This window comes from Miniopterus schreibersii (assembly GCF_964146895.1).
Source record: "Miniopterus schreibersii genome assembly, chromosome: 4".
Classification (NCBI taxonomy): Eukaryota; Metazoa; Chordata; class Mammalia; order Chiroptera; family Miniopteridae; genus Miniopterus; species Miniopterus schreibersii.
In genome coordinates, this window is record NC_138105.1 from 81808044 (window position 1) to 81832543 (window position 24500).

At 45.4% G+C, this 24500-nt stretch overlaps 1 protein-coding gene across 1 annotated transcript in view; it reads right to left on the minus strand.

The window, feature by feature from the left end:
- Positions 1-23442, minus strand: part of PDE6A (phosphodiesterase 6A) — a gene marked incomplete at its 5' end in the record, with an annotated part of 44202 nt that extends 20760 nt beyond the window's left edge. The window contains 7 exons of the mRNA XM_081137506.1: positions 2050-2116; positions 6062-6126; positions 12009-12083; positions 14463-14603; positions 15211-15300; positions 15984-16136; positions 22969-23442. Coding sequence (XP_080993632.1) covers positions 2050-2116; positions 6062-6126; positions 12009-12083; positions 14463-14603; positions 15211-15300; positions 15984-16136; positions 22969-23442 — 1065 coding nt within the window. The remainder of the gene's footprint in view (positions 1-2049; positions 2117-6061; positions 6127-12008; positions 12084-14462; positions 14604-15210; positions 15301-15983; positions 16137-22968) is intronic.
- Positions 23443-24500: the final 1058 nt, after the last annotated feature.

The following is a 24500-nucleotide window of genomic DNA, read 5'->3' on the forward strand; positions in this document are numbered from 1 at the left end:
ATAATGGAGCTGTTATTAGACTTGACAGAGTACCAGGCAAAGCAATGCATGCTGTTTCCAAAACACCGCATCCTTGCCCAAGGCATTTATGTCATCAGGTAGACGTGTGCAAGGCAGCTTTGAATTATTCACTGAGGCTACTGGACAGAAAGGCTACCTTACAAACATTACCTCTTAGTCACTTTGCTCCTGCGTCATTTCCAAGCTTTGAAAAAGTAATGGTTACAAGTTGTCGTTATTAAGAGCTGTACAGTATCCTGTTTTGCTCTTCTCCTTTTGCTGCAGATTTGGGTTGTGTCCTGGTTTTTTTTTCTTTTTATGGACATAAATAATGCTATTCTAAGCATCTTTGAATCAATTACATGTGGGTTCTGTTTTGTTTGTTTTCCCAGGAGGGAGATTTTCCTTGCTTGGGGTATAAACGGCCAAGTAGGATACTGAATATTCAACCGCATGTTGCACTGTGTTCCCCTGCACAGAGCTGTAGCTCTGTGGTGTGTTGCCAGGCTCCTCTCCTGAAGATCGGACCACCTTACCTACCATGCAGATGGCACTTACCCGGTCCCTCCAGAGCCCTCCTGTGGGGCCACCGTGTACAGCTGTGTAGCGTGTGTGCTGCACAAAGGCTTATGGCTGAGGGGACGCTGGGAGTTGAAATTCTGTCTGGTCCTGACTTGCGGAGCCATGTCCCCAGCCTTTCTCTTCTCATCATTGAGAAGGGACAGATTTTTCTAGTTCTCAAAAAAGGCATCATATGGACTTGCAGTGACCCTGCCTGTCCCAATGGGCCTGACCACCCTATGGACCACCCAGAGGGTGAGCTGTCCCTGCTCCTTTGAGAACTGCGCACCCACTGCTCCATCCCTCGGGCCTCTCCTTGGACCAATTCCATCAGTTGCCGTTATTTTCTCCTGACCTATGACCTCTCCAAGGGTTCTTTCCCCTTAGCCCATGAGCATGCTTGAGTCTCTCCCATCTTTTTTTAAAATATATCTTTATTGATTTCAGAGAGAGGAAGGGAGAGGGGGAGAGAGAGTTGAAACATCAATGATGAGAGAGTCATTGATCAGCCTCCTCCTGCACGCCCCCGACTGGGAATCGAGCCTGCAATCCGGGCATGTGCCCTGAAGGGGGATTGAACCCCGATCTCCTGGATCCTAGGTTGATGCTCAACCGCTGAGCCACGCCCGGCGGGCAAGTCTCTCCCATCTTTGACAATGAAACCCTCCCTTGGCCCAGTGCTCTCCGCTGCAACCATCCAGGCCTTTCCCTCTTCTCTTGCATCTCTGCCTTCTCATTACCCCTCCACGCCTCAGCAGACTCCCTCTGGTTTCTGGCCTCACCTCAACACCAGATCTGCTCTCAGTGGGCACACTAGTGACCTAACTGCCAAACCCAATGGGGTTTTCATTCTCAGCTTACAGATCACTTTTGTTGCATTTGGCTGTCTCTCTTCTTGTTGAAGCTTTTTACTTCCTTGGTTTCCATTTTATTTCCTATGCTCTCCTAAGTCTTCAGACACCTCCTTCTGTTTCTGTGCGTGCTTGGGGAATGATTTAGGGGCCACCAGGCTCAACTAGGGGGGTGATGTGCAGCTAACAGACACGACCCTTCTCTCTGGAGCAGGGGGTGCTCTCACTCCACCCTGAGTGGGTGGTACATGGTGGGAGGCAGAGCTTCTGAGTTCTGCTGTCCATGGTGTGGCTGGAAATGTGGCCGAGATGAGGGGTTGGAAGCGGCAGCTAAGGCTCTGGCAGGAGAGGTTGGGATTTAGTCCGTGGCGAACCTGGAAGACCAGCCAGTCACGACTTTGTCTCTGACATATGCATAAGTATCTTTGTCAGTGAGACTATTTCCATGTATCATATTTTCTCAAATGTCAATTTTCTGTTCATCTCCTTGGACAAACTCTCAAGTGAATTGAGAAATGAGAGCATCAGGCTTTTATACATCACACTTCTCATCATTTCGCCCCCCTCTCTTGATCTGAAATCCTTCCACTCCTCCACCTGATTTAAAATTCTCCCCCATCAAAGTTGTATTACTTACCAGGCCATTTTGGGCAACATAGGTGGGGAGACCACTTGCTAAAGCCCAGTGGTCAGGAGGTGGATTCCTGTAAAAGCCAAAGACAAATGGTAACTTTTGCTGTAGGAACAGTTGGACTAAAAACTTGAATCAGGTACTTTGCCCTCCTTCCACACAATGGCTGCTCCTCGCACCTGCTTACGTTCACTAGACCTGAATGAGTCCCAAATCTCACTAAGCATCTTAACGTCCAATTTAGACACTGGAGCCAGAGTGATAACTACATTTTATTGATTGCACACTGAGTTTGACTATCCAAGAAAAGAGACAACATTCATTCAACAGATTGTTATTGGCTGCTGAGCAAAAATGGATAGCATCATTTCTCTCCATTAAGGCTTATGTAGAGAGAGTTAATACCATAGAGAGAGTGGGAAAACTCCTCCATGGTGAGCTCCCACCACATACCAAGCACTAAGCGAGGTGCTTTACATGCTTATTTATCCCTCACAACAATATTACAATTTTTAGCGTTGTTATCTTTTACTTGTTTACTGTGAGGAAAAATATATATGTAGAAAAATTCATTACAATCTTCATCAATCATTTGAAACTTAACATCCATGAAACCATACCCACCTCAAGAACAACCTTGTCCATACCTTGGAAGCCCCTGACCAGCCCCTCCAATGACAGCCTTCTCCCTGACCCCAAAGATAACAATTGTTCTGACATTATATGTGAAATTCTTGCTTTTCTATAGTTTTACCATCTAAGTATGCTTTCCAGTATTCTCTAGTTTAATTTTGCCTGTTTTTCAACTTCCTTTGGATGGAATCATACAATATATATTATTTCATTTGGCTTCTTTTCATGTTGCTATAATTCATTCTTTTTATTCAATTGGAGTTTTCTCTTGTATGATTGTAACACAATTTATCCATTCAACTACTGGTTGACATTCCCCCTCAGTTTGGAGCTCATATAAATAGTGATGCTATCACCTATCTGATGTATGTGTGCTCTCAATTCTACATGGTACATGCCTAAGAGTAGAAGTGCTAGGTCATAAGATGTGCATATCTTCAACTTTACCAGATAAGGCCAAACTGTTTTCTAAAGTGGTTGTACCAATTTACACTCCCATCAGCTGTATATTAGAGTTTTCTTTGCTCCACATCTCTGTCAATACTGGGCATTTTCAGACATTTAAAAATATTCTTTTTAGAAGATTAAGAAAGTTCTCTTCTATGAGGGTAATTACATCATGTTTCTTTTAATGTGGCAAATTGTATTGATTGATCTTTTAAATGTCAAACCAGCCCGGCCGGGGGTGGCTCAGCGGTTGAGCGTTGGCCTAGGATCCAGGAGATCGGGGTTCGATTCCCGGTCAGGGCACATGCCTGGTTGCAGGCTCAGTCAATGACTCTCTCATCATTGATGTTTGTCTCTCTCTCTCTCTCCTTTCCTCTCTCTGAAATCAATAAAAATATATTTTTAAAAAAATAAAAAAATGTCAAACCAACCTTGCATTCCTGGAATAAACCCAATTGGGTCATGAAATATAATCCTTTTTAGTTATTACTTGCTAAAATTTTATTTAGGATATTTTCATCTATGCTCACAGTTGAGCTTGGTCGGCATTTTCTTTTTCATACAGCCCTTGTTGGGTTTGGGTATCAAGTTTATAATAGCTATCCCCCCCCCATTCTCTTGGATATTTTGTATAAGAATTGTTTTATTTCTTCCATAAGTATTTAGTAGGACTCACCCCTGAAGACATCTGGGCCTCTGGCATCCTTGTAGGAAGGTATCGATTTATTTTATTGCTATAAGACTATTATGGTTTTTTATTTCTTCTTGATTTGTATTTAGTAGGTTTTATTTTGCTAAGAAGTTGCCTATTTCAGCTATATTTAAAATATTTTTGGCATACTATCACCCTATTATCTTTGTAACATCTGTGTCATTGTAGTTATCATCTCCCCTTTTCATTCCTGATACAGCTCATTTGACTATTTTTCTTGTTTGGTCTTGCCAGACATTTGTCAATTTTATTAATCTGTTCAAGGAACAAACTTTTGGCATTTGTTTATCATTTACCTTTTGCTATTTCATTAACTTCTGGGCTTTTCTTTATTATTTTCTTTGGATTTATTTTTCTGCCTGCTTGTTGTTAATTTCTTGAGCTGATGTGGTGAATTGCTTCTGTTTGTCACTCTAGATCTACTTGCCAACCTGTTCCTCTGGGTCCCAGGAGGCCAATGTGTCTATGGCTCATCAATAGGGCTCCTGGCCGCCTAGTTTCTGGCTGAGTTTGGCCCAGTGGGGAGACCTGGCCAAAGACTGGAGAAAGGTAGAGCAGCGAGGTCAGGTTATTTATTTCCCTGGGTCCCCCCGGCAAGGTTGCTTTGGTTCACTAAGTTCCTTGACTGAAGGGCACGGCTTCTCTCAAGGTGCCCTGCTCTACACGACTCTTTCTCCTCCCAGGTTCTAGAAACATCTCTTTTGGCCCAGGAGTGGTCACAACAACATCACTACTAGCACATTATCTTGGGGCTTCCTTCACTTCACCCACACCTCTGTAATTGGTTCCTTTGTAAATAATCCCTCCTTGAATTACCCTAATTTGAATATGACACCTCTTATCTGTTAAGAACATGACTGATAGAGGTGGGTACATAGTTCATTATTTCTCAGCTTTTACTCTTTTCTAATATGTATATTTAAGGCTGGAAATTTCACCTTCAGCATGATTTTACTTCACCACATAGGTTTTGGTATGAACTATCTTCATTAATTTATAGTCCAGAGTGTACCCTAACGTCCACTGACTTACTCTTTTACCCGTGGGTTAGTTGGGAGTGCATTCCTTTTTCCCCCCAGAAGAATATTTTCTACTTGCGTATGAGGATTTTTAAAATCAGATTTTTATTATTGTTTGTCACTTGTGTTACTCAAATATTCTATATTCTATATTTGCTTTTTTAGTCTGTTCCTCTTATCAGTTAGCACACATGAATTTGTTATCTTATATTTCTGTCGACTTTTTCTTTTTCCTCTTTTGAGGCCCTCTGCTATAGTTACATCAGATTTCTTTTGACTGATATTTGCATGTGTACCTTTTTTTCACTCTTTTACTGTCAACCTCTCTGTATTCTTATCTTTTAGACCCGTCTCTTGTAAACAGGACCTAGAGTATTCCTTCATTTCTAGGAAGTTATCAGTTCTTTGAAAAACTATATTTTATATGCAACGGAGAAAGATAAAATGCTCCCAATTAATCTGTAACGCAATTCTTTTTGAACTTATAATTATTACTTTCGTAATGTCAACACAGCTCTTTTAGAGTTTAGATGTAGATTTTTAACATAGTTTATACCCTTTTCCTGTCTTTTTGTGCCATTCAAAGCAACTTTGGTTTCGGTGCTGCGTCATCGCATAATCTCTTTAAGTCACTTTATATGGCGATTAAATTCAGTATGGATACAACCGATAATGCATGAAGCTCAGCGGCGGGTGTAGCAGCGTGAGCGGTCGTGCCGAGTCCTCGCCCGGGCAGGCGCGCAGCGGCATCTGACCGCCGTCTGGGCCGCAGCAGCCGCACAGGGTCGTGGATTCTATTTCCGAAAAGTCAAAAAGTAGAAAACAGCGTACCTCAGGATCTGTGAAAGGGGAGAGGTTTCTTACTTGTCCAACACGGCAACATTTGTCATGAACTGGAACATTCAGTTGATATGTATTTAAAGTAATTTGTGGTGTATTTCGATTGAAATAGCATCCTAATGGTCACTTTGTATTTTTTGCACCTGCTTTATGTTCTTCCTAAACTTTTATTTTGCCTAATATCTCCTGGTCTGATAAAGCATTTACTTACTTACTTACTTATCAAATCCCCCCGTTAGTTTGGATGGCACACACCCCGGCAGCCGTTCAGAATGTCTACAAATATTCTGACTCTCGCTTCCCTTGGGGACCCTGAGAGGGTGGCATTCCCTGTCCTCTTGAAGTTCGGTGTGGTCGTGTGACTTACGGGATTACTTTGATGTCTTCCTTGCCATGCAGGATGTAGTCGATGACCTTGTAAAAGTTGATTTCCTAGGCAAAAGAGAGAAATATATGCCTTCAGAGTCTGAGACAGAGCTTCAGCAGGAGCGTGCCCCTGAGACGGGCCTCGTTTTTCACTCTGTGCCCCGCGGTTTTCTGGAAGCCCCAGCCTGACTCTCCCAGGGTGCACCCGGCTGCCTGCGCAGCTCAGGGTCCTCAGCTGGCTCTCAGGATTTAGCGTGTTCCTCCTTAGGCCCAGCTCGCGGTGGCCAAGCAGCGGCTGGGATCTGGGGCTGGGAAGAAGGATGGGACGTGTTCCACGGGGATCTGGAAGTTGAGCCCAAGAAGAAGGAGAGAGGGAGAGACTGCTGCTGGAGTCTAGGGAAAAAGAGGTTGAAAGGAGGCTTCTGTCCCATTTAGAATCATTGTCAACCGAGTCATCCTCCATGCAGGACTCAGCTCTGTGGTCACGGCCCCCTTTCTCATTCATTCCTGCAGCCCAGCTGCTCTCTTTGAATTGTCAGCTCTTTCCGACCTATCTTCCCAATCACGCCTCGTGCCGTCTAACTCACTTTCCACCTCTTTCATTCCTCCCACCTCCTTGCACCATTGAAACTCCCGATCTCTCAGAATAGATCTGTTTAATTACGCGACTTCCTCACATACAGTTGGATACTGACACAGCTCCTTTCCCTCAGCTCTCCAGGGAAAGTGCCATTACCTTATCAGGTAGCAAGCATTCAAAAATGCGGAGACTGAAATGCGAAGAGAGGAAAGGACTCATTTATAGTGAGCCAGGACCAGACCTTGACTTTTATGCTCAGAGCTCATTCTGCTATGTCACCTACTGCTAATAGCTTAATTAAATAGTGTTTTACTCTCTGCATCACTCTCACCTAGAACAGGGGCGTTCAAAGTGGGGCCCCTGGACTGATACTTGTCTGTAAACTATTTGTTGCTATTCCACGAAGATAGGAAAACAGAAACCGAGAGTCGGCAGTTAGAAACTTACAGCAATATGACTGAGTTAAGTTAGGTCTCTTGAAACTAATAAAAAATGGAGGGGAGGGGCTGACACTTTGTATGTCTTTTTAAATTTTTATTTTTCTAGTTATATATTTTAGCACATTTTTAAAAGTATCAGCTCAAAATGGGTTAGAAATATGCAAAGATCACAGTTCCTTTACTACAGATATTTTGAGAAGTGGAGCTCTGGACACTGTCATGTAGAAACCTGGGCCCTACCCAAGTCTCCTGACTCAGAACCTTCATGACAAAGAAAACTTCCTGATCCAGTCAAGGGTGTCTGAAGGTCCATCTGGTTGACAGGCGATCATGACCTTCTTCAGCCCACGTGGGGGAGGCTCTGCTCTTCAGTGACCAGCGTTGGCAGCAGCAACAGTGACGGAACCCTTCCAGGAGGCACACTCTGGCTAATCAGGAGGCAGAAGCCTGAGCTCTTCCAAGGATGTCCGCTGCCCCAGGGTAGACATGAGCTCCCTCGAGTACGAAGCGTCCAAGGAGAGAGAGACTCGATGAACCCCACAGCTTGATGAAATGGAGCTAAGAATAGCTCTAGAGTGAAGACTTATGCTCTACTCTTGGTTTGAGTATGTGGACTCTCTGGGCCTCAGTTTCCCCAGCTGTGAAATCAGTGGTGTGTGTTTGTTGTTGCTGTTAAGCAGCAGAACTCTTTCCCCAAACAAGGCCTGGGATCTAGTCATAAAGGGCAGATGAAAGCAGAGCTGCCCTAATGGCAGCAGAGTTGGGGACAGAGATCCTCATTGCTATTCTCTCTCATTCCCTTTCCTGTCCTCCCTCCCCCATCAGCCCCTGGCCAGGGCAGCCACTGTGGAAGTCTAGGGTTCTAAGATAATCAGAGAAATTTAAAAACTGGACTAGAGCATCCCTAAAGGCCCTCCCAGCTATGATTCTGAGACTATGGCTGGACAGTTAGCAATATCCCTCAAAGGTTAAAATGCACACATTCTTTGACCCAGGGGTTCTGCTTGTAGTGAGTAACGAATCCTATAGATAAACTCCCAATGTGGGTAAAAGCATTGTTTGCCCCATCCAGGGGTCTCAGTCAGACTGTTTTAAAAAGACTGGAGACAACCTAATGGCCATCATTTTGTGTGCGTGGTTCTATTACACTTATTAAATAATGGGTTTTCACAGGTGGCTTTTTAAATAATCCAGGAAGGGGGAGAAGGGAAAGGGTGACACAGTTGAAGATCCCTTTCCCTCATACATAGCTGGTTACATGTCAGCAACTGGCCAATCCTGGCTCAGAAGGAGGCAGCAAGAATCCAAAAAAGGTGGAGGGGGAGGCTCCAGGAGAACAAACAGCAAGACTTACACACCCCCCCCCCCCCCAAGCAAACTGCATGCCTGAGTACACTGGCCACTCTGCATGTCTCCAGAATGATGGAGCTATATGTGTGCTGATAAAAAAGATGCTAAAATATGGTCGAGCAGGAAAAGTAAGGCACAAAACAGATCATCCCATGTGTAGAGGGTGGTAATGGTGCAATGCATATCTATAGCCAGGAGTATCTGGATATCCACAGACACTCCTGAAAAGGTGGACTGCAGGCAGTGTCTGCCTCAGGAGGCTGCATTTCCGTGGTGTCCCTTCTGTACGGTGTGAACTTCTCACTGTGCTCATGCATTGCTTATTCGGTAAACATAAACAAATTGTGCTAAGAACATTTTTAAAACGTGAAGTTGGACCCTGTAGGCAGTTCTGGAAAGCAAAGGTGGCTGCTTTAGCTGCTGGGGCTTTGGTGGAGCTAAGTTTCCACCTGGGAGGAGGGGGAGGCTGACTTCTGTGACCTTCTCAACCTTCTGCAGGTCTTTGCTGCAGGCTCATCTGTCCCTGGGCCTGGGCTGCTCACTGCTCTCCCAGGCAAGCTGCCTGTCCTATCCAGGGTGTTCACGAGACCCCTTTAGAAAGGTTAGAAATGGACGTGGGTGTTTTTTTTTTTAAACCTACAGAGAATTAATTTGCTTTCACAGAAAGCAACAAAAAAGTCAGTGTACCCTAGGTAAATAGGGCTTTTTCCGCATACTAGCTCAGTTAAGTTGCCTTCAAGGCCATATTCATGAAGGAATTCGCCAGCCTTTGGAAAATCAAAACTAGGCCATCAATGAGCACCTTTGTTACCTTCCACCTGAGCAGCTAAGGCTATGACACAAGGGCCTTTGAAAGAGCCACAAATATAGCCATAGGCAGATCATTGTGCATGGAAATGTACTAGTTTTAAAACAAGTGCTATTTTTCCCCATAAATCCTAATCAGCCTGTATAACTTTTTAATAATCAACACACACACACATTTTTAAAAGGAAGTGAAGTGAGGGGCAGCTGCTGTTGGGGAGCTTTAGACCCAAGATTTGGGGAGAGGTTAATTGGTCAAAATCCAGACAAAAGCTCTATTTTTAATATAAAAGTGAGGCAGATAAAGTAAGGGAGTGATGTTAGAGGACAACCGGGAATGTTAAAAAGCATGACTGCAATGTCAGTTACCAGAAAGAAAAGCATCCTGCGTTTGAATCTGTGCAAATTATTTGACCCCTCCCAACCTCCATCTCCTCAGCTGCTAAGTGGGGAAGGTGAGGGTGCCTCCTTCATAAGCTCATGGAGAAGGAGAAGTTACATAGTCTAGGTACAGTGCCCAGCAGATAGTGAGATTCAGCCCACGGAGCCATGATGACTGGTGTGCCTACTGTGTGTCAGCCCCTGATTCGCTTTAGTTTCCACAGCCCTACTGGGTCAGCTTGATGACCCAGATGGCACAGATGAGGAAGGTGAGGCTTGGAGAGGTTCCTTAAGGCCACAGAATTAGCTGGTGAAGCAGAGATCTGAACTTGGACTTTTTTTTTCTCTCCAAGCCCATGCTCTTTCCAGAACATCCACTTTTGGCCAATCCTGTCCTGCTGTGTCTGGGCCCTAGCTTGGGCCTATGTGTGCCATCCTCACCAGCTGTGTCAAGACCTGGAACTAATTTTGGGGATGAGTTCAGTGACAGCTTCCTCTAGACGGGAAAACGGAAGGCCCGAGGGACTATCTGGCCAAGCTCACCTTACAAGTTAGCAACCAACCAAATCCAAAGTCCTTTGCCTTCTGGCCCTTTCCATCTCAGTGTAATGACTCATAGCCTTGCAAGAACTGACTGAGCCCTTGCTACCTGAGATGAGAAGGGCTTAGGGAAAGAAAAGTCTGAACCATTACTGTGCTAATTACCTCAGTGAAACCAAAATGTCTTGAATTGATCAAATGATGGGCAGCTCTTCCTGGGCTGGCGCCCAGTGAGAAAATATCCTGTTCAGTTCAATCTTAAAGATCGGGGTACTCGAAGATGAACAGCCAGGTAACTTAGAGCCGGACATTTCTCTGGCCATCCTCGAGTTAGAGATGACCATTGATCTCGGCTTAGCTCAGATTGCTGAATATCAAAGCAGCCAAGGAAACTGATGTTAGTTGAAGCTGGTGGTGTCTGAAAGCCATGGTGATCTCTACTGTAGTTCTTCCCCTTCTAAATTTCCAGAAGATACAAGTCCAGCTCATATTTTGGAGGAAAAAGTCATAACATGTCAGCCATGCCAACATGAAAAGCTGTACTTAAAAAGGAAAAGGGTAGCCAAATCATTTGTGATAGTAGTACAGGATGCAATTCTTGAAGACTGTCTCCCCAAATGAAATTATGAACTTGTATGGGTAAAAGAATAGTTTGAAACTGGATGACAGCAGACTATAAAGGTCATTTTGGATAAAGCACAGCAGAACATGTGGATTTCTAAGTTGAGATCTCTTCTGGAGTATAAATAAAGCTCAGAGGCAAGGGTGTTTATTTTGAATTTCCAAAGTATGAATTGACTAAATAAAGTCTATTACATACACACACATACACACACACACACCCCTTTATTTTGGTTAGGGTTAGGGCTGGCTGGGTGGGATCAAGCCTCCCGGCAGAAATTGACCTACCATTCAGATAGGCTAAAAGGGCTTGTGGGACGAGCACTGGATTAAAACGCAGTTCAGGGCATGACTCTGCTGCTTACCTATCCCGTGTGACCTCAACTGAGGTTATTTAGTCATTCCACAGGTTCTATAGGCCATTTGAGTACCCGGTCTGTTTACCTTGGATCATTTCCCCATTTCCACACATATCATTTCAGCTTCTCGAATAAAAGCAATGGTATGAGACCAGCGGTCATGAACTCGAATGCCCAGAGGCCTGACAGAAACAAAAATGTGAGCAGGGGACCAGGTGTTCACAGGAGGGGACTGTGGCAAACTGGAGAGCTCAGGCCACATTCTAAGGAGGTAGCTACTGCTCAGCTCCAAATAAATTTACCCTGTGGGATTGTGGGCCCAGATTTGACTGATCTACCTTTCTAAAAGAAACTGAGAATATAAGTATTTATGGGAAATAGCTTGACTTTTTAAGAGCTAAGCTACCAATTCAATTCTTTTAAGTAAAAAGATAGGTTTTTAAATATATGCAGCCAAACAAGTTTATTTATTCACTGGAATTGACCTTTGGCTACCAATTTACACACTCTCAGTGAGATATTAAGGATATTTCCAGGTCTAATTGTCTACACTCTGAACTCCTGCTGGGTGGATTCTTGAGCAGTTGCTTAACCTTTCAGGGGCTATGTTCTCCTTTGCGGAATGAGAATTTTGAATCCTTCTTGGCCAACCCCACTAGGTTACTGTGAAATTCTGACAAAATATTTAAAACACCTTGTAAATTACAGGACTTGGCAATAGTGAGAAATTATAACTTTAAGGGAGACAACCCAACCCAGAGAAGATAAATACCCAAGTATAAAAATAAAAAAAAGTCAGCAGTTTGCATAGTACTTTACATTTGCATTTCATTAAACATTTTATCATATTGAGCAGGCCAGAGAAAAACCTACCCTTCCATCCGGAGTCCTGGGACCAGTGTACGGTGGAGCTTCACCCATCAGGACTGGCCACACGTCAAAGAATTCCTAGGAATGAAAAAAACAATAATTACATGTCTTGAAAATACATGATGGGAGGTTTAGCTAAAACAGTGTTCTTTGCAATATCATTTATAATAGTGAAAATTTAGAAACAACCTCAGTGTCCAGTAAGGAGGGGAGTTATTAAATCATATTATAGTACCTACAGTAACAAAGCATTAACAATTGATTTTCTCTGGGTGATTGGAATGAGACTATAATTTATGTAGCAATTATTCCATAGTAAATTGTATTGCTTTTGTAATCAGGAAAAAAAATATATTTTTTCCAAATAAGAAAGAAAAAACAATGGTGCCAAATAGAGACAGATAGATTTGTATCTGAGATTCAACATGAAAGATGACACCTGGCAAAGATGGGGACAGAAAGAAGAGAGCAAAAGGCCAACAAAGGTGCTGCACCATCATCCAGGCTCAGGAGAAACCAGCTGGGACACTGCATGCAACAGGCTCCTCCCTGCCGCTCCCCAGCTGGTTTCCTGCTGAACACGGAGCTGCACAGCTGGCGTGGGGTCGAGCCTGGGCCTGGCGAAGGAGGCCTCTGCTCTCCAGTGCCCTTTCTGTTCATTTGTTAATTTTTAGGGACCCTGATAGATTAGTGCTTGGTTATTGTGAGTAGCATGCCAAGCTTCCTTCTCTTGGCCTCTCTCTTATTTGACCAATTTTGTCACGGAGTTTTGCCTATTCTAATACCACCCAGAGGACAAGAAGAGGGAGTCAGATTTTTCTTGACTGCTGACAAGAGGATGAAATTCAATTCTGGGTGAAACATGAACTGGGGCCCCACCTGAACCCCAGAACATGCTAGCTGCTAGGTATACAGAGATGGACAAGACACGATTTGTGCCCTGGAGGAACTTACAGCCTCATGGAAGAAAGAAGCAAGCACTCGAGTGACTATAATAAGGTGGATGGGCTAAGAACCAAAACAGCAATGGAAGGAGAACACCAATGTTAGAGGAGCCCGGAAGGACAAGTACTCTGGGCTGGCACTATCTGAGTCAGACACTGAGAGGCTCTGAAGATGGTCCCGAGGAGAAGCAGAAGTCGTCGGCAAGAGGTTGGTGGAAAAAGGGGCATGTTTATGCTTGCTTCCTCCCTCCCACCCCTCTTTCTTTTATTTTTAAACAGCTTGGTTGAGATATAATTCACATATCATACAGTTCACCCAGTTAAAGTGTATAATTCAGTGGCTTTATTGACTTCTTTCATAATGTCCATAGCTCAGGTAAGAGCTTAGCTCTCTGGGCAATAGGTTCTCAGAGTGATTGTATGCAGCCCAACCGCCTCTAATTGCGAGGGTGTTCCATGTTCCAGGGATCACTAAGTTGGAATATTCCTGTTGAAATGTGACTTCACCCTTTCAGAGGATGTTTAAAGAAACAGGGGGTAGAAGGCTGCAGCATAGAGCAAGTAGCCTGCACCTGGGGGCAGATCCTTTAAGGTGCAAACTGGGCACCTTAGGATGGAGTCTTCTGATCAGCCACTCAGAAATTCTTTTGATTTAAAAAAGAACCATTCATTTGTATGAATTCATGCATATGCTACTTTCTGAAGGATTATCAAAGGGTTTGTTGCTACACCAGATCTAAGGTTTTTTTCCAACCCCAAATTCTGCAATTCATTTATTCATTCAACCAAATACTGGCAGAGTCTCCATTGCTCTGTGCACTGCGCTCAGCACAACAAGGCATTAAAGTGAAACCGACAGGAATCCTGTACCTTGGACCTTTGGGATAGGAAATCACAAATCTAAATAACTCTGGAAATCTGTTCCAAGGCAGAAAACGATTAGGACGCAAAGACAGAGAAAGAGCAATGTGAGAGTTAGCTCAGGAAAATCGAGCTGGAAAACAGTGCTAGGGGCCTTACAGGCTCTTCCCTCTTGGCCAGTGTATCTGGGACAATCCTGGCCCCTGAGCACCCGGAGGGACCAGGCCTAAGCATTTGCCTCCACTTCACTGCCTGGGTCAGTCCTGGGCTCTCCAAACCATAGGAGAGGCTTTTGCCTTTGGGCTAATTCTGAGAATTCCTGAAGTTGGCAACTTTCTTCTTTCTGGACTTTCACCCCGCATAGAAACTTCCTTATCACTCACCTGCACCAACTCTTCGAGCCTTCTTCTCATGTACACGCGCTTTTCTAGCAGGCTAGGGGAGAGACAGGTTGTTTTCACTCACCTGTGCCCTAGGTTAACTTTCCCCCTTTAAATGTCGGTGCTCCTCTCTTCGGTAGAAAACAATGAAAACTTCCCACAGCTGTGCACACCCTGCCAGCCTCTGCCCCGTGCAGCTGGAAGGGCCGCCACGCCTGGCTCCTCTCGGTGCCTATTGAACGTGTTCTTGGAAAGGGCCGCTCCTTTCTCACCTTCTGCTTGGTCATGTCTAAGAGCCCCACGGAGTATCTGTCGCAGTTGAGGAAGGCTCGGACCGTGTACAGGGCTTTGTGGAACTGTCTCTCGATGTCCGTAAGCTCTTCAAAGACTTTGCTCCCAGACCACAGCAGTATCTGAAGAAAGCGCAAAACACACGCAAAGGGTCTGAGGCACAAAGCGGCAGCTCCCCGAGCTACAGAATAATGGCAACTCTGCCAGGTTCTCTAGAGTTTATCTCATTTCACCCTCACAGCGCTGAGCTGGAGACGAGGTAATTCTCCCCCTTTTACAGACAGAAACTGAGGTTCAGGGAGGTGAAATAACTGGCCTGCTTATAACTCTTTCCATTTCTTTGATCTCATAGGTTGTTAAAGAGAGTAATAATAACACACATCAACTGAGCACAAGTGCTCTACACACATCATCTCATTTACTATACAATAATCTTTTGAGGGTGGAAACATAATGATCCCCACTTTTCAAATGGGGCGATTGAAGCTTGGCAAGAATAAGTGGTTTGCTCAGGGTCTTAGATCTAATAAGGGATTCAAATCCAAGTGATCTGACTTGAAAACTTGTGCACATAATCACTCTGGAATAGAGCTTTTTAAACACCCACTTCCTCCTGATGCCAGGGGCATTGGGAGGAGACTGTGTGCTGGTTCCCAGGCACTTTTATCACCACCTGCCTCTCCTGCCTGATTACATCAATGTATCGTTCCCTTGAGCCAAACCCCTTACCTGGCCCCGCCGAGTCTCACAGTTGTGCAGGTAACTCAGGTGGAACACCTTCATAATTAGATTTGCGAAATTGAGGTACTTGAGAAGAATCTGAAAATCAAAGAGCATGTGGGGAAATAGGTGAGAAAGAGAAATCCCTCCTCTGGCCACTTCTACCGTCAGCAAATGCTAGAATGTTTTAAAAGCTTCATCAGAGGCAGTGTGAGCAGATGGAGCGTGGAACGCTGACTCATAACATGCTGCATTATAAGAGTAAAACTCACAGAATGTAGAATGTCAATGTTGATGGGGGTGGATTAATGAAAAATAGCTACTATTTATTGAGTTTGCAGTGCCCGGGATGGGTCATTTAGGTATGTTATCCTATTTGATCACCACAAGTACCCGAGAGATGAAGAGAGTAAAATAATCCCCATTTTAAAACTGTTTATGTTAAAGCCCAGGAATCAGACACCCAGCTAAGGAAAACCCCACGTCAATATTTCTTACAAAACCCCTCCACAAAAACAGAGGTTCAGGCAAATTAAGTAACTTGCCCAAGTCAAACAGCTAGGTGCTAGCAGAGCCAGAACAATCATCCCTACATTCCTGGCTCCAAAGCCCAAACCCTTAACCATGACCCTGTCCTGCCTCCCTCAGAGAGAGCTTTAGGCCAGCCGCTCTGTCTTACAGATGGGGAAACCGAGGCCAAGCCAAATAGCAAGGTTCAGAAGACTTCATGAGCTGGGAGAATGGGCTAGCGTGGCCACCCCAGCAGTTTCTAAAGCACTTACCTCTTCATCGCTCTTGGTGAAGTGGGGCCCATCCACTTTGTTCACAGCCATGATTATGGCCACCACGTCCTTCCCATTCATGATGGGGGAAGCCAAGATGTTCTTGGTCTGGTACTCTGTGAGGGTGTCCACGAAGTCACAGAAGTGTTCATCCTGAAAGAAGGCAGAGAGACAAGCATGGGTGGGCAGATGAAGGGCAAAGACAAAACATCCCAGAGCCCCAGGTGCCCATGGTAGGGGCGGGGTGAGGGGGCTCACTGTTCTCTGTTGACAAGAGAATGGAGATATGTCCTCCGTCTCCTTCTGCAGGGCAAGGCAATCAGAGAGAATTTCTGCCCTGGAGACCCCTAGAGTCTAGTAGAAGAAGAAAGTCTGAGATTGAACCTGCTAAGGGCTATGGAGGAGATGAGAGCATGTGGGAGCCTGGGATGGGGGCGTGAGGACTTGACTTTGCCTGGGGAGGGAGGTTTAGAGAAGGATCTCTTGAGGTGATGACAGTTAAGCCCAGAATAGAAACTTGACTGAGAAGAAGACCTTGGTGAGTGTAATAATCACAGTCGCTAGCAGGCATCGTTCCTGGCACTTCAGCTGCATCATCTCACTTTAATCTTCCCAATAACCTAGGAGATGGGGACCATTAGTGCCCCATCTTATGGTAGGGAAAACTGAAACTCGAGAAGGGTAACTTTACTTGTTACTTGTGTGCTTGACTCCTAAAACCTGCCCTTGACTCTGCTGCCTTTTGGGAAAGCCAGGATAAGGTTAGACCTGGGTTCCGGTCATTGAACAAAAGAATGTGTTACTTTCAGCTTTTTTGACAGTCCAATTCTAGCACCAGTGGATAGCAGTCCAATGGATATCCCCATTCTACAAATCTTAATGGGAGCCCCACTATGCCTCAGGCCTTATGCTAAACACTAGAAATTCAGGGGAGACTAAAATTCAGGCCAGTTCATTGATAGATCCATAATAGTGATACAGGGCCTAGGGGTTGGCTCAAAGTTGTGAGAGTACAGAGGAGCACCCCTCACACCCTCCATCCCTAAAGCAGCCTGGGAGACCAGTATAGGGCAGCGCGGTCTGTGTGGTCAGAAAGAGGAGACAGATCCTGAATTGTTGTCTCAAATCCAAAAGAATCCACCTTTCTGTTTCCTGGTAGCACTGGAAGGTTTACCAACTGTCAGTATTGCTTGGGGCACATGCCAGCCCAGGCATGCCCAATTCATGCTGTTCTGAGAATGGAAATGTACTTCACCGAGCCAGTTCAGAGAACTTTGCAAGAAATGGCTGTGCAGAATCTTTCCCACGATTCAGAAATTCAAAGTGAGATTTTCCACGTCTTTGGATTTCTTCCAGGCGGACTGAGATGAAATGAACTGGCCACGGCATGGCTGCCAATGAAGCTGTTTCAAACCAGGTGAAGGGTAAAGGAATTAAGAGAAGCCTGCCCTGCTGTCCTTGAATTAATTAGCATTGGCAGATTAAACAAAACCTCTAAAGAGGCATTAGCCGCAAAGCATTTTCCGTGTCCTTCTCTAAGGACACTGATGTGTCCCGGAACCCTAGTCTGGGTGGGGTGTGCTCAGTTCGTTTCATGGGGTCCGCTCAGTCTTGCAATATCCACTTCGCCTCTACCAGGGAAAGCAATACTTGGGCCTCCCCGGCATCTGAGAAGGCAAAGGCAGGGGGCTGGCAGACGGAAAGGTCAGTGTGGCTGAAGCACAGGGAGGGACAGGGAGAGTGGAGGGCAAGGAAATTAGAGACATGGGCAGGGCCTGCCCGGCAGGGCCGCGGAGGCCACTGTACAGGGTTTAGATTTTATTCCAGTGCAATGCAACACTGCCTCTCATTTCCAGATTACTCAATTCCTGTTTTTCAATGTTCACAGTGCCAAGCTCCACTGTGTCCCATGATGAGATCTACTATTTACTGAATAATAGTGATGTACTAGGCCCAGAGCCAGGTAACTTACATATATTTTCTCCTTAACTCTCACATCAACCTGTCACCTAGAACTGTCACTTTCCCTGTTCTACAGATAACTCCCTTGCTGGCAAGTGGTATGGCCACTTTGTTCATTCACTGATACTCTGATTCATTCATTCATTCATTCATTCATTCATTCATTCATTCATATTGCTAGGCATTGGATATGCTGAGACTAGTAAGAAAGATGAGGTTGTCCCCATCGGGCTCTCACAGAATAGTGGGGACATCATGTAAAAACATGAACCCACAATTCAAATCATGATGTAGGATGCCTCATGGGATGAATGGTACCCTGGAGCCCCAGGGAGGGAGAGACTTGTTCTCTGAGTGGCTTCAGGGGCCAATCAATACATTGTAAGTAGCTGAAACCTCTCCAGGCCTCAGTTTCCTCTTTGGTATAGACAGAGTGTTGGACAGGCTATCCTTGAAGTTTCTTTCTGATCTAGAGTGCTGGGTTCCCAGTCTCATGGAAAGAGAGGGAGAGCAGGAAAGCAGGACAACAGATGTAAGACTCTTTGAAATGACAGTGCTCTCAGGTTCAGTCTTCAGAAATGGGACTTGTCAGTGTCTCGGGAAAGCTGTTTTCCTTTACTGTCACATGGCTACCACATTCCTTATGCCACTCCTGCAACCAGATGTGTGCGTGTTTTCTCCACCACTGACCAGTTCTCCAACACCAGCTGAGTGTCCTACAATTCAGTTCAGTTCTGACACTATCTACCCGGAGCCAGCATCAGGTCCCGTAAGTTAAGGGTTCAGTCCCATAAGTCTGCCCCCACTTCAGACCCCCATAGTAAGTCCCAGGGTGTCACCTGTGCTTCTGACTGAGTTCCCATGACCCTGTCCTTGGGTTGGATAATTTGCTAGAATAGCTCACAGAACTCAGGGAAACACTTAGGTTTACAGGTTTGTTATATAATAAAGGATCCAGATGAACAGGCACGTAAAGAAATACATAGAGCAAGGCCTGGGAGGGTCCTGAGCATGGAAGCTTCTGTCCTCATAAAGCTGAGGTGGGCCACCCTTGAGGCATGAGGATGTATGTGTTCACCAACTCAGAAGCTTTCTACAGCTAGTACTTTTAGGATTTTTATGGAGCCCTCAGTATGTAGGCATGATTGATTATACTCCATTTCTAACCCCTCTCCCCTTTCTGGAAAATGGAGGGTGGGGATGAAAGCATCTAGTTCAAACATCTAATCATGGCTTTTTGGTGAATAGACCCCATCCTGGAGTCCACCAAGAATTGTCTCATTAGAAGAAAAGCACACCTACCACCCAGGAAATTCCAAGGGATTTAGGAGCTCCATGTCAGATGCTCCTAACACTCAGGGAATTACAAAGGTCTTGGGAGCTCTGTGTCAGGAACAAATACCGAATGTATCTTTCGGATTATAGAGCACAACATCACCATCCACTAGAAAAGAGTCATCATTTATTCACTCACTCAATAATCTGTACTGAGTGCCCATGCTGTCCCAGGCACTGAACTAGGTGCCAGAAACCAGTGGTAAATAAGACAAGAGGAGACAGTCCTCATGCTTTCCTAATAGGAGAAAGGGTAAAGAATTAATATGTGCCCTGACTGGTAACTCAGTTTGTTGGGTGCCATCCCATGCACTGTTGAGTTGCTGGTTCAATTCCAGATTAAGGCACATGCCTGGGTTGCTGGCTTGATCCCCAGTGGGGGCCTGCAGGAGGCAGCTGATCAATCGATGTTCTGCTCTCACATCCATGTTTCTCTTTCTCTCTCCCTCTCCCTTCCTCTCTCTATAAAAATCAATAAAAATAGTTTTTTTAAAAAGAAAGAAATGAATTTATCTCAGGGTTCAGATGGCCACTGTCTGCAAAAAACAAAATTTGATAAATACCAGTCCTTAAAAAAAAGAAGAATTAATATGCAAACAGATACTGAATGGCAAAGAGGGTTGCCAGATTTAGCAGATAAACACAGATGCCTAGTTACATTTGAATTTCAGGTGAGTAAATAATTTTTTAGTATAAGTGTGTCCTAAGTATTGCACAGACTTACTTATACTAAAATACTATTCTTTGTTTACATAATAAATGAAACTGGGCATCCTGTATTTATCTGGCAATCCTGATGGCAAGCCTTCCTGAGAAGGCCCAAGGATGAGCAGGGGTATGCTAGGGCATGGGAACCACATCACAACCCTGGGAATCCTCCATTCATGGCTTCAAACTCCACAGATGCCAGGATTGTGACCATTTCCCAGGTGTATGAGGGCACTGAGGCTCAGAGGGTCACTTAGTGGTTTAGGGACAACTGAGACCCCAGCCTATACCATCTTCCTTCGCCTTCTCCCACCAACCCCCAGTCACTGTCAGAGCCCCCAAAAGAGTAAGATTTCTCTAGAAGGAACAACAGAAGTAAACACATGCAAATGCCAAGTACACAAGGATTGCTGGCCTGGACTGACTTCATCCCAGGCCTGGGTCACCAGCCAGGGAGACTGCCCAAGGCTGGAAAATTTCCAGAGAAACATAGGCCTGACTTCTTGGGCTTGAACAGGACATGGCAGGCCGTCCCTTAGCACAGGGCTCAGCAAACCCTTGGACTGGGATCTTTCAAATCAGAGAACTTTCTTAAACCCTCAGTCCTGCAACATCAGAGTCTGGAGGAGCTCTGGGCACCTCCGTTCTCTGTTTTTCCTATAAATAGAATCTAAATCGAAAGCTCCAGAAGGGCACTACTGGATTCTTCTCCAAATCCCATGCAGACCAGGTATAGCATCCATCCCAACAACAACGAAACAAGAAGCAGAAGCTGCCACTGTGAGCCACTATCATGTTCCCAGAACCTTGCTAGATGAGAAATAATCCTCTTGTTCAATCCACCAGCAGCACGGAGAAATAGGTATTCTCACCCCATTTTATAAATTAGGAAGTGAGCCCCGACAAGCCACACAGTGTGCCAAGGCCATGTTCTTAGAAAGTGACTGAGTCATGATTTACACCCAGATCGGACCTCAAAGCTCAACATCTTCACTTTCTGCCGTATAATGTGAAGTGACCTTTGGTACACGGCACCTAGCCTAGTGCCGTCGTTTTCTAGATAAGGAGGCCTGTAGCACAGCGGGGCAGTGAAGAGTGCCCGAGTTCAAATCCCCACTCCGCCACTTTCTAGCTGCATGACTCTCAGCAAGTTACTTAACTAGCTTTCTGGGTTTCAGTTTCATCTTCTGTAAAGCAGGTATAATCTGAGTACGTCATAAACCTGTGACAATTCATGTTGGCTACAATTAAAGTCTAGAGAGACTTGAAGGGAGAACATACTCCAATCCAGTTACAGGTGAGTCCCCGGGAAAGCTCCCTGGGTGCAGAACCATTAGCCCTCACCCTGGATGTCCAAGGGGAGGCGAGGGAGAGGGAAATTCTATGGGAGGTCCAGCCCAGTGTGTTTCAAAGAAAACTGTCTCCCACACAGGCCCAAGTTCATGCTCCTTGACCTGCCAAGGAACCCAAGTCAAGAAGATGACGCATTTGAATTCTGCATCTATGGACATGAAGTCCTGGCTCTGCCCTAACTCCTTAGTGACTTTGAGCAAGGCCCTTCTCAAGCTCTCCTAGCTTCAGGCTTCTCATTCATCAAAGAAATTCAGTTGGATGAGATGATCTCTGAAGCCCCCTCCCTCGCCTCCTTTAACCTTAAAATTTTTAATCTGAAGTAAGGTCAGAGGTCAGGTGAGCACAAAGACAAAAATATCCAAGATAGAGCTTGGAAATAGCTGAGCACAGGCTCCTGTTTTGTCCAGTACAGCAATAAATGAGGCCTGCATGGACCTTGCCATCATGGGGCAAACATTCTTTCAGGTGAGACAGATGCAAAAGGAATTAGAGCTGACCTTGAACAACATGGGTTTGAACTGTGTGGGTCCACTTACGCATGGATTTTTAAAACCCATGCAGTTCAAACCGTATTGTTCAAGGGTCAACTGTATGGCATAATTACTTGACTGTGAGTCTTTTGTGCCAAGTGTTTACTGAGCATCTGCTTTGTGCCAGACATTTGCTGGATCCTGGGTCCCGAGATAAAGTAGAGAATAAGGCAGGCATGGTCCCTGGCTCCAGGGCTTATTTATTGTGATAACTGGTGTTAGGAAGGAGACTGTAACAGAGGGACCTGGGATGGCCTCCCTGTGGAAGTGACGTTTAAGCTGAGGTCTGAAGCTTGGCCCTGGCAGAGGGCTATGGGGAGAACTTCACTTAAGGGATTTGCTCCAGGAGATCAAAGTAGTCTTTGTCAGAGCTGCTAGTAGGATCCTACAGAACACTGGACTCTTAGATGAAAGAGCCAACTACTCAACAAGTGATCAACGCTAACATTTCCAGTAATGAGGCAGACTGTCATCCTGCCTCCTGGTTTAACACACGAAGAAAAACACCACATCACCTCTGTGATATCCTGCCAGAAACACATAATCTGAATCTAATCATGAAAGTGTGTCAGACAAGCCCAGATGGAGGGATATTCCTGTAAAATATTTGGCCTATACCCTCCAAAAACATCTGCACTGAGACAATTGGCCAAATGGAATATGACTGTTTATTAGATAATAGCATTGTGTCACTGTGACATTTCCTGGATTTCATCATTGTGCTGTGGGTGTGTAAGATCTGTCCTTGTTTTGGAAATACGCAGCGAAGTGCCCAGGGTTAAAAGGGCATGTTGTCTGTGATTGACTCCTAAATGGATCAGAAAAACTGGAGACATAAAGCAAATACCGCAATATGTAAACAATTGGTGAATTCAGATGAAAGATATAGTTCTTTGTACTATTTTTAAAGCTCAGCTGTTAAATTTTTCCCCCCCAAAATAAAATGTCATAAATAAATAAGTAAATAAATAAGTAAAGAGAAGCACCAAGTCATCACCAGCCCAGTCTTGGTGGCCAGCAGCTTCCGACCCCACTGGCGCCCCAGAACCCCATGGAAAAATGCCTCCCCGCCCTCCCTCTCATGGGGAAGAAGGTACCTCTCCTGTGTTGGGGACGTTGATGAGCTTTTTAGAGTGTGCCACGTGGCCCACCACGCCCATGTCCAGGGGGAACACAATCTCCGAGTCGGGCACCACCAGGCACTCCTCCAGGGCAGCATCTTTGTGGACGTTGAAGAGCCGCGTGGCCAGCTCGGCGATGCCATTTCGGGCCCTGTACATGAACAGGCTCATGCGGTCTGCCTGCAGGAGGAAGCACAGCTTCTTCATGACATTGAAGATGCATTTCTCGGCCTGCAAGTTCTCCTGGAAGTCCCGCAGGAGGTCGAAGATGATTTCGCTCTCCTCCACGCTGCTCAGCGGGTGGTAGCTGCTGAAGTCCACGGCCGCCTCCTTGGCCCCCAGCAGGTCCGAGATGACCTTAGCTCGGTAGCGGAGGTTATAGTACTCTTTGGCAAAGCCGACATTCAAGTCCAGGAACTTCTCCACCTCCTCTGCTGTCACCTCACCCATGGCCGGGGAGTCCGATGGTGACGTCTGCGGAGGGGCTGAGACTGGCCTTCTAAGGACAGTTTTGCCGCCTGTGGCAAAACTGAGTCAGGACGCGCTCTACTCCACCTTCTCTGGGCCTTGTCTGCAAATCTCACAGATATGGCTGCAGAGAACAGGGAGTGAGCTTGGGAGATTAAATCATTAATATTCCCCAAGGATTATTATGAGGATTATGAGGATCAGAGTGTTCCGGATGCTGCTGGGCCCCAGATGGGAGAAGGTGAGAGTTCTCTTTTCACCTTGGTCCACTAATAACTGAGAAGAGATTTCTGCCCAGGGCTGGAAGTGAGCTCAACTAAAGAGCAAAACCCTGAAGCAGAGGCTGCAAAGTGGTGACACAGGGGCCTATTACTGTGGATGTTTTCTCTGCCCTGCATGGTGTTTTTCAACAGCTGACACAGAATCCTACATTTACTACTTAGATTTGTTTGGCTTCTCTTGGAGAATCGCAAGCTCTAAGAACTGTTCTCTTTCCTCCACAGCAGGAATGATTCCAACTGAGAGGGCCGGCCCACCCAGCTCCCATCCTCCAGCCCCTCACCCTACCCTGCAGGCCCCCTTCCCCAGGGCCTCCTAATTTGGGGCTTCATGTTGCACGCTCACCACTCAGCCTGCTTCTCTTGTGTACATTGTGAGTCTGGCATCTCTGGGCCCCGATCTCACGATCTCTGCATCAAAGTCTTTCCCAGCTTCAGATTTCAGATCCTCTCACTTTAGAATTTGCAGGGCCCTCATGGAAACAATACCTTTCATAGTTTTTCTTTTATTACAAAAGACATATCACTGTAGAAAATACGCAAAAAGACCATTAGCCGCTCATAATCCTGCTACTTAGAGGTAATCTCTAGTTACCATTTTAGTTTCTATTGTTTTTGTAAAGGTTTAACTTGATTTAAAATCCATCAACCCACCCCCACCCCGATCTTTTCCTTGGCGCCTTAATGTGTTTTTTCTGGACACAGTATCTACCTTCATGGGTTCGCAGTCAGAAATGCACACAATAACCGAGATGCTATCAG